Genomic DNA, 12,824 nt, shown 5'->3' on the forward strand with positions numbered 1-12,824 from the left:
GGGATATGAATTTCAGTGGTGGTGTGATGCCAAGTATTCATTCCAAGACTACAGCAGCTGCAGTACCAACAAAGGCTACCCCTCCGTGTGGTGCTGGTGGGAATGAAGAGCTCCCAATCTCATCCTGACCTGAAACAGTGGTTGGGATTTATTCCTTTTTGCAATACTTTGGGAGCAGATGTCTTTAAAACTGACCAACTCCCCAGGCCCCCATCAGTGAGAAAGCCCACATGTCAAGCATATCAGTCACTTAACAGCTGACTGGTGGGCTTCTCGACCAATTGGCTCCTTGACCAGAGAAGTCCTGCCTGCTATAAGCTACTGACCAATCAGTAGCAGTCAGCCAAGGGGGGGATCTAGCTGGAGGCATAGGCTGTGCAATCATGAAGACGTGGACTGGTGAGAAGGGGAATGCATTTTTTGCGATATTTTGCGGTGGGGTCCCAGGGGAGAAGGGTTGGCTGAAAGCCATTCCCCATCCTTTTCTGCGGTGCCAATTGGAGCAACCATCCCATTGACCTGGTAGCAGGCTGCCCCGGTTTCTCCACTGGGAAAGCAGCTGCTTCCCTTGCCTCTAGGAAAGGAAGGTTGATCATGGCCCTTCTCACTCTATTATTGAGGTGGCAGGAAGAGAGCAGGTAACTCTCCAATGATTTGTCCTTCTCACCACAGGCCCTGGCACTTGTTGGGGGTGATCATTCACCTAGTGCTACTCCTCACAGATGTGTCTGACCTACCAGGCACATCAATTATTTTCAGTTTTTAATGGCAGCGCCACCTGAAAGTTCCCCTCAGCTTCACACCATTCATTCCTTCACAGTCATTGGGTCCAATCCTGGAATGTTCTTCCTAACAGCACCTGTGGGTGTCCCTACACCTTCAGGTCCTCAACAAATTAAAAAGGCAGCTTGCGCCATCTCCAAGGGAATTAGGAACAGGCAGTAAATGGCCACATCTCATGAGCGAATTGTAAAATCACTAACTGCCTGATTGACATTGAATTACGTCACAGCTTCTAAAAATGGCTGCGATGAGTTACTTTCGGATTTCTGGTTGGGGTGGCTGCCGTTTTCAGCACGTTGCTTGTTGTTCTAAAAAAAAATCGTATTGCGTTGGACTGTGTCACTTCCAGACTGCCTTATCAGATGCTTCCTTTGAACTAGCGTGTTCTGTACCGATCATATAGTTTTGAGCTTAACATGTTTTGAGACGGTAACATTTCCCCTTTCTTATTCATGAAATTCTCGATCCATAACCTATTATACAGTCGATTTGTGTCTCACAGCAATCCAAAGATAAATTCTCATTATGACTTTGCGTTCTATTTCTCTTCTTTGGTCTTCCCCACGCCCCTATAATAACCTTGCAGGTGGAGTGGATTTTTGCTCTGTGCGATTGCCATGCTTTTAGTTATAGTGCCAATGTTCACTTTCCCCCAAAAACTACCACCTCGACAGAAGAAGAAAAAGAAAATGGGCCCTGGTGATTCAAGTAATGATGATGAGATGATGAAAGAGAAATCCGACAGCAGAGAACCTAGAAAGAGTACGGTTGCTTCCTCAATGGCTTTTGGAAAGGATATTAAAGGTGGGTGTGTTCCACACTTTATTTTGTGTAGTTATCAGTCAGTTTAGCTTAATTGGCTTGTATTCTTTACATGCATATCTTTCATTAATCATGTGTATTCATTAATACAGATAGAAACAGGAGTTATTGCAATAATTTTAGTCCTTGCTGTAACTTGGTTGTAAATTAGTGAATAAATATTAGCTCATTAATGCCCACATGTCATTAGACATTGCTAGTTATTTCTTAAATTAGTTGTTTAATGTCCTTCTGTAATTAAGACTCAATTTATTCCACAACCACCATCTCATCAGTTCTTGGTACAGGAGAGTAAGAGGGCCCCTAATTAGCAGAAAATTGTGAGAGTATTTAAGCTTTAGACAATTATTTTCAAAAGAAATGACAGTGAAAAGTACCCCTTCTTCCAAATGAAGAACATTACATCTGTGACAAGCACAACTGGGTTTTAAGCCCATGTAGAACAGATAGATGCTTCACAGTTAACACTAGTTTGAATGACCTGTGTCATGTGAAGTATATGCTCTATAAATGATTTTTTTAAGGACTAGAATTGTTTTTGAACAACCCTTAGAACAGCAGTGTAGTTTTTTGAATGTGTGAAGTGAGTATCTCCTGGATTCTATATATTGATAACTTCAGAAAATTGAATTTCTGAAAGCTTTTCACAAAGTTAACTGTGATGCATTTTTACTTTACTGTACATTCAGAAATTATTGTCAAAAATCCAAGGCATCATTTATTTCTCTTTCTCATTGCTGTTTTGTTTCTCTGATTTTCCAGACTCTCCTTCTACCTTTTCTTACTCTCTTCCTATTTATTTGCACTCATTCCTCCTTTCTTAGTCTCTGTTGTCTCTCTCCTCACCCATTTTATTCCCTTCTTTGTTTCTCTGTTCATGTTCCTTTACCTCCATTCTCTTTTACTCATTTTGTGCCTCTTCCTTTTCGTAGATATTTTTATTAGTTCCTTCTTCATTTAACTTTTCATATTTTCTGCATGACAACTTCCTGAAAGATATTACGTTATGTAGTGATTATAAGGAGATCTGCCAGCTGGACCTCATAGAATATGAGTTCCCTGCTTGGGGCTGTTAATCTGGTCCAATCAGGGAACCCTGCCTGACAGATAAAAGGAAGAGTGCCAGAGGTTCTGCTCACTCTGAGGGAGCCAGGCCATTGTCAAGTACTGTGCATGTGTAAATAAAGGGTGGCTTGGTGATAGGATACTTACCTGAATGGAGTTATGCCATTCATAGATAATTCTATAACCTCAACAAGGTATGCGAAAAATATATTGCTACAGTAATCGTAAAGTCATGATTTTTCTTTATTTGTTCATGGGATTTGGGCAATGTAGGCCAGGCATTTACTGCCTTTTCCTAATTATTCAGAGGGTAGTTAAGAGTCAACCTTATTGTTGTGAGTTGCGGAGTTACGTGTGGGCCAGACCAGGTGAGGAAAGCAGACTGCGTTCTCTACATTAGTGAACTAGGATGGTTTTTAATGACAATCAAAGGTGGTTACATGGTCACCACTGGGTTAGCTTTTTCCTCAAACTTTTTATTGAATACAAATTTCAACATCTGCCAAAGTGGAATTCCAATATATAGAATGTAAGCTTGAGGTTTAGGATTGTTACTGTGCCTCCCCATATGGTACAGAAGGAAGTCACTCAGTCTTTTGTTTCTTCGTCAACACTTTGCTAAAGCTATCTAATTAGTCACACTACCCTGCTCTCTATGCATAGCATACAAATCTATTTCTTTTCACTATGTGTTCTATTCACTTTAAAAGTTATGTTTGAATTTGGTTGCATCAACATTTCAGATTTTCTTCTTCATTCCAAAATCTTGCTGGGTTAATTTTTCCCCTCATATCACGTTTGATTGTTCCTTCGCTAAGGCTTTGACATCCTTCCTAATGTATGGCACCCAGAATTGAACACAATATTCCAATTCAAGGCTAATCAATATTTTATTCCTTTCTTTGTACTCTTTTCCTCTATTTATAAAGCCATCAACGCAATGTATTTTGTTCATTGACTTGTGAACATAACACTTTTGAAAGGTTCATGTGCATACACCTGCAGGTCTGTCCTTGTACCCACTTTCAAAATGTACCATTGTAATCGATTAGATATTAGTTTTGAGTTTCATTCTGGACAAATTGTCGATTTTTTTGCATCTTTAATGATCAATATTTCAATGCCCTTTTACTGAAAAAAATTTGCTAGAAACAAACCATGTAAACAAAACACTGCATATCTATTAAACATTTTCCTTGCCATATTTGTATTCTTGTGGCATTTTTAGTCTGTATCCCACAAAATGTTTCATGTTGGACATCTGGAAATGAATAATTCAAATGTAATAAGCTGTGTCGAAGTATTTCAGATGAATTTTTAAAAAAAATCAATTTTCCATTGTATGTAAACGGTGAACAGATTTGAAATGTTTTAAATACAGGTTGTGTACTGTACATGTGTTTATCCACATACTATTCATGATGGGCAAGTATCAGTTCTTAGTGTTGTCTTTCTTTCTGGGATGCGGAGCTAAACTTATCACATTTCCTGTCGATTAGGTTGAAACTGGGAACCCATCGTGTGAGGAATCATAATGGAAGGTGATTCTGCAGTTCCATTGCACAGTTACTTTCAAAATAATTCTTGTTGCTACTGGAGAGATTTCCTCTGGCCCTAATGTGCAGCAAAATTGTAAATTATAAAATTCTCAAGCTCCAATTTTGACTTTTGACTAGTCTTTGGTGAGTGAATAGCAATTTGAGTTAGAAAGTCCCTGCTGCTTCACAAAGCAGGCCTGAGTTATTCTGTGTCGGGGTTTTATTGAAACTTCATCTTCAGGAAGCCGCAGAACATTGCCCAGCTCCAAGGCCCCCACTAACATCACACCATTAGAAACATAGAAGATAGGAACAGGAGGAGGCCATTGGGCCCTTCGAGCCTGCTCTGCCATTCTTCACGGTCATGGCTGATCGTCCAACTCAATAGCCAATCCTGCTTTCTCCCCACAACCTTTGATCCCATTCACCTCAAGTGCTGTATCTAGTCGCCTCTTGAATACATTCAATGTTTTGACATCAACTACTTCCTGTGGTAATGAATTCCACATGCTCACCACTTTTTGTGTGAAGAAAGATCTCCTTATCTCAGTCCTAAATGGTCTACCCCAAATCCTCAGACTGTGACCCCCGGTTCTGGATACACCCACCATCTTGAACATCCTCCCTGCATTACCCTGTCCAGTCCTGTTAGAATTTTATAAGTGTCTATGAGATCCCCACTCATTCGTCTGAACTCTAGCAAAAACAATCCCAACCGAGTCACTCTCTCCTCATACGTCAGTCCCGCCATCCCCGGAATCAGCCTGGTAAACCTTCACTGTACTCCCTTGAGAGCAAGAGCATCCTTCCTCAGAAAAGGAGACCAAAACTGCACACAATACTCCAGGTGTGGTCTCACCAACGCCCTGTATAACTGCAACAACACATCCCTCCTTCTGTACTCAAAACCTCTCACAGTGAAGGCCAACGTTCCATTTGCCTTCTTTACCGCCTGCTGCACCTGCATGCTTACTTTCAGTGAATGGTGTACAAGGACACCTTGGTCCCACGGCACGCTTCCTTCTCCCAATTTACAGCCATTCAGGTAGGTTGGCTAGTGGGATTGGCTGCTGGGGCCAAAATTCTGAACAAAGTGTGCAACATTTGATCTGATTCTGTCATGGAACAGTATTTACTGAATAGGCTTGAGACACTTCATGTCTCTTGTCAACAAAATTTAAATCTGTATTACCAACTAAATATTTATGATTGCACAAATATATACTGTTCTTCAATAATGCTAATGTCCTGTGATCACACTGACTGTTTTGAGGCCCATTCACAAGTCTGTGCAGACTAACCCTAAGCCAGTTGCTAAAAGAAGTGAGTCCCAATGCTGCAGAAAGTAAGCAGCAATTCTTTTATGATCAGAAAAGCGGCTAAAATATCAACTAATAGCAACAGTCAGGTAGAAACAGTATTTCACTGGGAAGGGAAGGAAAGGAAAGGAATGATGGCATTAAAGGAGGGAGAGAGAGAGAGAGAGAGAAAGAAAGGGTAAAGGAAATGTAATGGGAAAGAAATAAAAGATGTTCCTCAAGTGGGCCAATGGTTTTAGGATAAGGTGTGGCAGATTTAAAACAGAGGGTTATCTCTCAGAGGATCATGAATCTGTGGAATTCATTTCCAGAGTGCTGGGACATTGAGTAAATTTGAAGAGGAGACAGACAGATTTTTAATTAGTAAGGGATTGAAGGATTATGGAGAGCAGGCAGGAAAAGGAAGTTGAGGCCTGGATGAGATCAGCCATGATTGTATGAAATGGTGGAGCAGGTTCGAGGGGCTGAATTACCTGCTCCCGCACCTCGTTCTTATGTTCTTAGGTTATGTTCTGGAAGCTGAGAGCAGTGTTTCAAAGCACAGAAAAAGCCAAACTTGTCTCTGCCGATGTCTATGCTCCACATGAGTCTTCTCCCATTCTACCCACCTCAGCTCAGTGATTTGGCATAGCCTCCCATTTCTTTTTCTATCATGTCCTTCCTTTTGAAAGCATCTCAGCTGTTCACATCAAACATTTCCTGTGATGGCAAGAACCACATTCTAACCACTTTCTGAGTAAAGAAGTGCCTCCTTAATTTGGCATTGGACTTATTGATAAGTATCTTGTATTCGTGGTTCATAGTTTTTGATCTTTCCACTAATGGAAACATTCCTTCTATATCTACCCTGTCCAATCACATTCATAATTTTAAAATCCTCTATCAAATTACATCTCCGCTCTTTTTCTAAAGAAAAAAACCCCTGCAGTTCAATATCTTTTGTAGCTGTAATTTCTGCATTCTGATACCATCCTTGTACTTTTCAGTACTTCTTGTGGTGTCACTGCTGTGTTTATAGTATAGAGCACTGTCTGTGCACAGTCCTGTGAACGCAGTCTGAGCAGGTTTAGTAGTTCAGTTCCCCTTTATATTGAGGTCTTGTGGTGGAGTGGGTATTATCCCTGTCTCTGAGCAGGATGCTCCAGGTTCAAGTCCAACTGCAGGATCTGATGGCTGAGGAAGGTGTGTTCATAATGTGGCCAAACAGCTTGGTTATTCATCTGCAAATCCTTCCAATATACATCAATGACAGATGGTAAGAGTAGGAGAGATTGCTGGTCAACTGTGTGATGGAAGGAAACTGGAGCCATTGCTGGGGGTGCCTGTGAGGTCTGAGACATTAATGGCTACTCTGGAGCTCAGACAGAGCAAACAGCTGAGAGGCAGCTTGAGGTCCTCATATTCTTTTTCAAACTGTGGAGTGGTCCTAAATGACTGAACCTCAAAGCCTGACTCCTGCATTATTTAAATATTTACAAGCTTTTAAAAATTAATTAAATCTTCTTGTAACCCTCACTATTCCATGGCCCTCCACTTACAGCTACCTCTTTTGCAGGTCTCTTAACTCCCTCCCTAAAACTCTTAGTGTTTCTCACTGACGGGTCACAACAATGAAACGGGGTCAGGAACGCCTGCTGTATCATAACTTTAAATAGTTCTAGGCTACAACACAATATAAAGGTTACCACAGCAACTCAGACTCCTTGTGACTGATTATTGTGGTGATTTTAAAAGTGCCACTTTCGAGTCTTGTGTCCAATTATTACAGATTTTATTAAGGCAGATGTTTGGACATATACTGGTGAAAGTTCACTATGGCCCCTCCTTGGGAAACAGCTTATAGTTACAGTATTGTACAGTTCACTTGTCATTGACTCTTTAGCATTTACGTCACATACCTTTATCAATGAACAAGGTTATACTAGTCATACAGATGTCCTTTTCATGTTCTCTGTCAAGCGTTTTTATCACTGTAGTTCTGCATCCCCCTCCTATCTGCTTGCTTCTCACCTTAAGTGTGCTTTCAACCTTGTGAAGGTTGTTACTTTTTACAACTTACATTCATAGCTTGATTGTCACAGAAAGGGAATCATATTCCAACATTCCTGCACTATTGGTTCCATTTCTGATCATGCTCCAAGAAAGTGTTCATTGAAATAACTCCACAGAGGCCAGTGTCCTGTCACCAAGTCACCCTTTATTTACACATGAACACTCCTTGACTTTAGTACTGCCTCAGCTCTCAGAGTGTCAGTAGACACTCCTCTTTTTATCTGTCAGCCAGGGCTCCCTGATTGGACTAAATTAACAGCCCCAATCAGGGAACTCATATTCCATGAGGCTCAGCTGGCTGACCTCGTTACAGTCACTATACCCCTCTCCCTCTGAATTTGAGGACATAGGCCGATCTTTTATATTAGAAATCCTCCTAGGGCATTTAGCACTGGGTCAGGTTCCTCTAACGCAGCATCTGATACAGGCAACATATAACATACAGGAGCTTGCCTCTTGCACCAGGAGCTCTTCGGTAGAATTTTACTCTCTTTTTCCAGCAGCAAAGGCATCGAAGCGGCTACATCTGTCAAGTCCATCTCTGATTCTGAGGATTCGTCACAGCTTGACAGAGAGGGAGAACCCACAGATTCCAGCAGCCTTCCCAACTGTTCCAAGGGGCAGGGCACATGCTGCTCCCACACCCGTTTGTGAATTCTCTGCCTTCATATGGTCCATGTGCTTGTTCAGGCCTGTCGCACCGATCCGAACTTTATGTCACTGATTCTGACTTCATGTCAACCATGCCTCTTACCCATGCAGACCCATTTCCATGATTCTTACACTAAAATTTGTCCCTGTATCAAACTGTCCTTTTGTTTTATTTATTTTGTGGGATGTGGGTATCACTGGCTGGCCAGCATTTCTTGCCCATCCCTGTTTGCCCTTGTGAAGGTGATGTTGAGCTGCCTCTTGAACCATTGTAGTCCACCTGCTGTGGGTTGACCCACAATGCCATCAGGAAGGGAATTCCAGGATTTTGACCTAGTAACAGTGAAGGAACAGCGATATATTTCCAAGTCAGGATGGTGAGTGGCTTGGAGGGGAACTTACAGGTGGTGGTATTCCCATATATCTGCTGCCCTTGTCCTTCTAGATGGAAGTGGTCATTGGTTTGGAAGGTGCTGTCTGAGGATCTTTGGTGAATTTCTGCAGCGCATCTTGTAGATACTACACACTGCTGCTACTGAGCGTTGGTGGTGGAGGGTGTGAATGCTTGTGGATGTAGTGCCAATCAAGCAGGCTGCTTTGTCCTGGATGGTGCCAAGCTTCTTGAGTGTTGTTGGGGCTGCACTCATCCAGGCAAGTGGGGAGTATTCCATCACACTCTTGACTTGTGCCGTGTAGATGGTGGACAGGCTTTGGGGAGTCAGGAGGTGAGTTACTTCTGTGGAACTTCTAGCTTCTGGCCTGCTCTTGTAGCCACTGTGTTTATGTGGTGAGCCCAGTTGAGTTTCTGCTCAATGATAACCCCCAGCATGTTGATAGTGGGGGTTAGTGTCTCTCTTGCTTGGCAGAGTCTTGTGTCTGGCATTGGTGTTCCTGATGTCATTTCACCCCAGATACCAGCCTATGAGTTACCTTACTTAAATTAGGTCTAGTAGGACTCTTTCGCTGTCTCAACCCCGCATACTGGCAGCAACTACAATGACTTGCTGGCCAGGGTCCTGAAGAAAATTTTAATCATTTGGCTGAGGCTTGGCTTTGTTTTGGGGTTTTGCTGTGGGCTGATCTAGAGTCCCTCAGTTTACGATATGTCCTGAGTGAGGCTGTGCAATTGCCTTCACTGAAGTGGAGTTCCCCAAGCTCGGTCGGACTGGCGAGGATGACCACTTCCATTGGAATACCCTGTAACTCATAAGCTCCACTTGCTGCATTTTCCAATGATAAAGCCTGTTGTAGCATCTGTTTGAAGTCCAGTTGGGCTTCAGCTAGTAGGCATTTTTGCATAGTTACATCATTAATCCCACTCTCATTGCCACTGAAATAACTTCACAGAGTTCCAGAATCTCCAACACTCCTCTTTTTATCTGTCAGCCAGGTCTCCCTGATTGGACCAGATTAACAGTCCCAATCAGGGAACTCATATTCTATGAGGCCCAGCTCACTGACTTTGATACAATCACTACACTCAGAGTTACATCTGTCTATTCTAAGCTATAAGTGTACATTTAAAACTCAATCTTAATCAATTGTCTCATTTACCACCATCATCCCTCCTTTATACTTCCACCCCATTCAGTTTCTTATTTTCTAACTTGTAGGCAATGTGTCTATTTTCCCTACCAATTTAGTCTGCAGGTTTTTTAATATCTTCTAGGTGATGTGAAGTTCATGGATACGCATCAAGGATGGATTGCTCTTCCTTTGAAAAAAGGAGGCTGAGGCATCATCTAATTAGAATCTTTAAAATTAGGAGAGGTTTCAATAGGTTGGACACAGAGAAAGAGTTTTGTCTTGTGGGAAGAGCCATAACTAGAGGCTGTCAAGATAAAATAGTCACGAAGACCTCCAATAGGGAGTTCAGAAGAAACTTCTTTACCTCAAGAGCAGTGGGAACAGCTACCATTGCAATGACTAGTGTAGATGGATTAAGGAGAAGGTAGATAAGCTGATGAAGATGAAGGGAATAGAGTTATTTGGTAATTTTGACCAGTAAAGATGGAAGATGTTTGATTGGAGCATAAACATGGTTGAGAACTGTTTGTATTAAATGGTCTTTTGTATTCCCGATGTACTGGTATGTATTTTGTGCATTCTTCGTACATTCCTAATTTGGTTGGTGAAGTCCAAAACATTGACGTCAATTGTGAATAGCACTGACCCTTATGGAATACTGTGTGAATACTGTTCACACTGACCATGTTCCCAAACTAAACTCGTCCCACCTGCCTTCACTTGGCCCATCTTCCTCCAAACCTTTCCTATTCATGAACCTATCCAAAAATCTTTTAAACTTTGTAAGTGTACCTCCATCCACCACTTTCTCTGGCAGTTCATTCCAGACAAGAACGGATTATCCTTGCCTATTCTTTCCAAGTGGGGAGATTCAGCTTTAACTGAGTGTATGAGAAGACAATATGAAGGAACTGAGGCTGAGGCAAAGAGAATCACATTCAATTGTGACAAGCAGTCTTAATGAGAAACTAGGAAGAGCTCTTTTTACTGACATTTTTGGTGACCACCTCCAACAAAGCCTGCCTGTTTGGCTGTTATAGGTTTGATAAAACTAGGAACATGTACTGAGTGATGCTGCAGTTTGGCAAAGGGGCAGAATTATGCTCTCAGTTTGCATGGTCATGGTTTGCATTGTTGTTTCATTCAGGTGTCCTGGATGACAAAGGTAACTCTAACCAAAATAGTACAGGATGCACTTCTGGCACTGAGTGATCATACGCCCACCTCACACCATGTTGTACCTATTTGCACTATTTTTGTTCTGTGTATAAAATGAACATTGTGAAATGGAATTGTTTGATGCTGGATTGTTCAGACTGGAATCTGTGCTGCTTTATGATTTAAAGAAGCGTATTTATCAGGAGCTACAGCAGAATCTTGCTGTGTGTGAGCTGCTCAGTATCTGCAGAAAATTAGCTTCTTCGATCCATATATGCAGTGTGTGATATGATAAAGTCCATTATTTTTCTATCCATTCATGCTGTAGGGGTTGGCAACCTGCCAAGATGATAACATTTAAGTGCAAGGTGCTCCAGTGTTTTGTATCTCCAGGACTGTCTTGGAGAGTTTTGATAAGTCATTCAGGATAGATTAAGAGTCAATGGCTTGCTGCTGTTAACACAGAAACCCTGGGAAACGGTTGAACTCAGTGGAGCTGTAAGGAAGCTGCCTGCTAGAGAAGATGGCAGTTCAGCCAACAAGCAGCATTTGCTTGCTGCAGCTGAGAAAGGTAGGGTTTCAGAGCAAGCCAAGGGCAGTGCCAGCTTTGAAGGTAGCCGTCTGTGAAAGATCTTGTGTGCCATCGAGTAGATGTTGGAGTGCATACTCAAGAATTGAGTGGAATTCAGTTTTAGGGAGAACAGACTGAGCACCCATTTCATCAGTCATCAGACAGGCAGTCTATGATAGAACCACCTCTCCAGGAAATTTCAAAGCGGATTTTTGAAAGTGAACGGTTAGAATCCCTTGTAAAAGAGACAAAACTTAATGCGGTTCGCAATGTCATTTTTGTCTGGGTATGTTGCTGATAGATCCTTCAAATCTTCAGCATCTGCTAGTTGATGTGCTCTATAGGGTATTAGACCACAGTCTGTTAACTCATATTTACCTCATGTTAGTTCTAAATGTTAGAACATATGTTGCCTATGCATTGTAAATTGTAAACTTTTCTAAACTTTAATCATAAGGTTTAGTCTGTTTGTTCAAAACTATGGCATCCAAATGGTTTTATTCACTTAGCAATACCTAGGAACTGGAACTTGATCAGCTTTAAACAAAGAAAAAGTTTCTGGTCCACAATCAGATCATGATACAAATATGGCGGTTCCATTGGGATGGTAACATTATTTCAGAGCCCATCTGGATTGAAATATAACCTGGAGACTCATCCAAAATTGCCAATTTGTACCCTGATATGAAGTACATTGGGAAATTGTCTAAAGTTTACACTTACAAAATTTTCACATGTATTTTGCTGTACTTTCTGAAAAACAGAATGGCTTTGACAGTTGCTATCAAATGCCTTGAACTAGTTTAGGGCATATCTGCCATTAATTATTTTCATTCATTTGTGGAACATGGGCATCACTGGCTGGGCCAGCATTCATTGCCTGTCCCATGTTGCCCTTGAGAAGGTGGTGGTAAGCTGCCTTCTTGAACCGCTGCAGTCCATCTCCTGTAGATTGACCCACAATTCTCTTATGGAGGGAATTCCAGGATTTTGACCCAGTGACAGTGAAGGAACAGCGAGATATTTCCAAGTCAGGATGGTGAGTGATGAGGGAAACTTGAAAATAGAGGTGTTCCCATGTATCTGCTGCCCTTGTCCTTCTAGAACAGGCCCAGGCTTCTTCTATTGTTTCAACTTTAAAAAAATACAGCCAAGGCTTCACAAGTTGTTTATCTTCTCACAGGCTGATCAGTACCTGGTCCCCAAGCTCTCTCTAAAAGAAACCAGGACAAAACACACCTTTTAAAGCCACAGTATTGTCATACATTGAACGTAGAAGTTGAAAGTGAGGATGAGGGTTCCATTATCACAGCTGTGGGAGTCAGGGAAAGAAGCGAG

The 12,824-nt window shown here is 41.7% G+C and overlaps 1 protein-coding gene across 1 annotated transcript in view; it reads left to right on the plus strand.

Moving 5' to 3' along the window:
• LOC109910929 (solute carrier organic anion transporter family member 5A1) overlaps positions 1–12,824 on the plus strand; it is a 163,579-nt gene that overhangs the window by 101,471 nt on the left and 49,284 nt on the right. The window contains exon 3 of the mRNA XM_048596111.1: positions 1,370–1,587. Coding sequence (XP_048452068.1) covers positions 1,370–1,587 — 218 coding nt within the window. The remainder of the gene's footprint in view (positions 1–1,369; positions 1,588–12,824) is intronic.

Source organism: Rhincodon typus, chromosome 4 (genome assembly GCF_021869965.1).
Source record: "Rhincodon typus isolate 14 chromosome 4, sRhiTyp1.1, whole genome shotgun sequence".
NCBI classification, from domain to species: Eukaryota; Metazoa; Chordata; class Chondrichthyes; order Orectolobiformes; family Rhincodontidae; genus Rhincodon; species Rhincodon typus.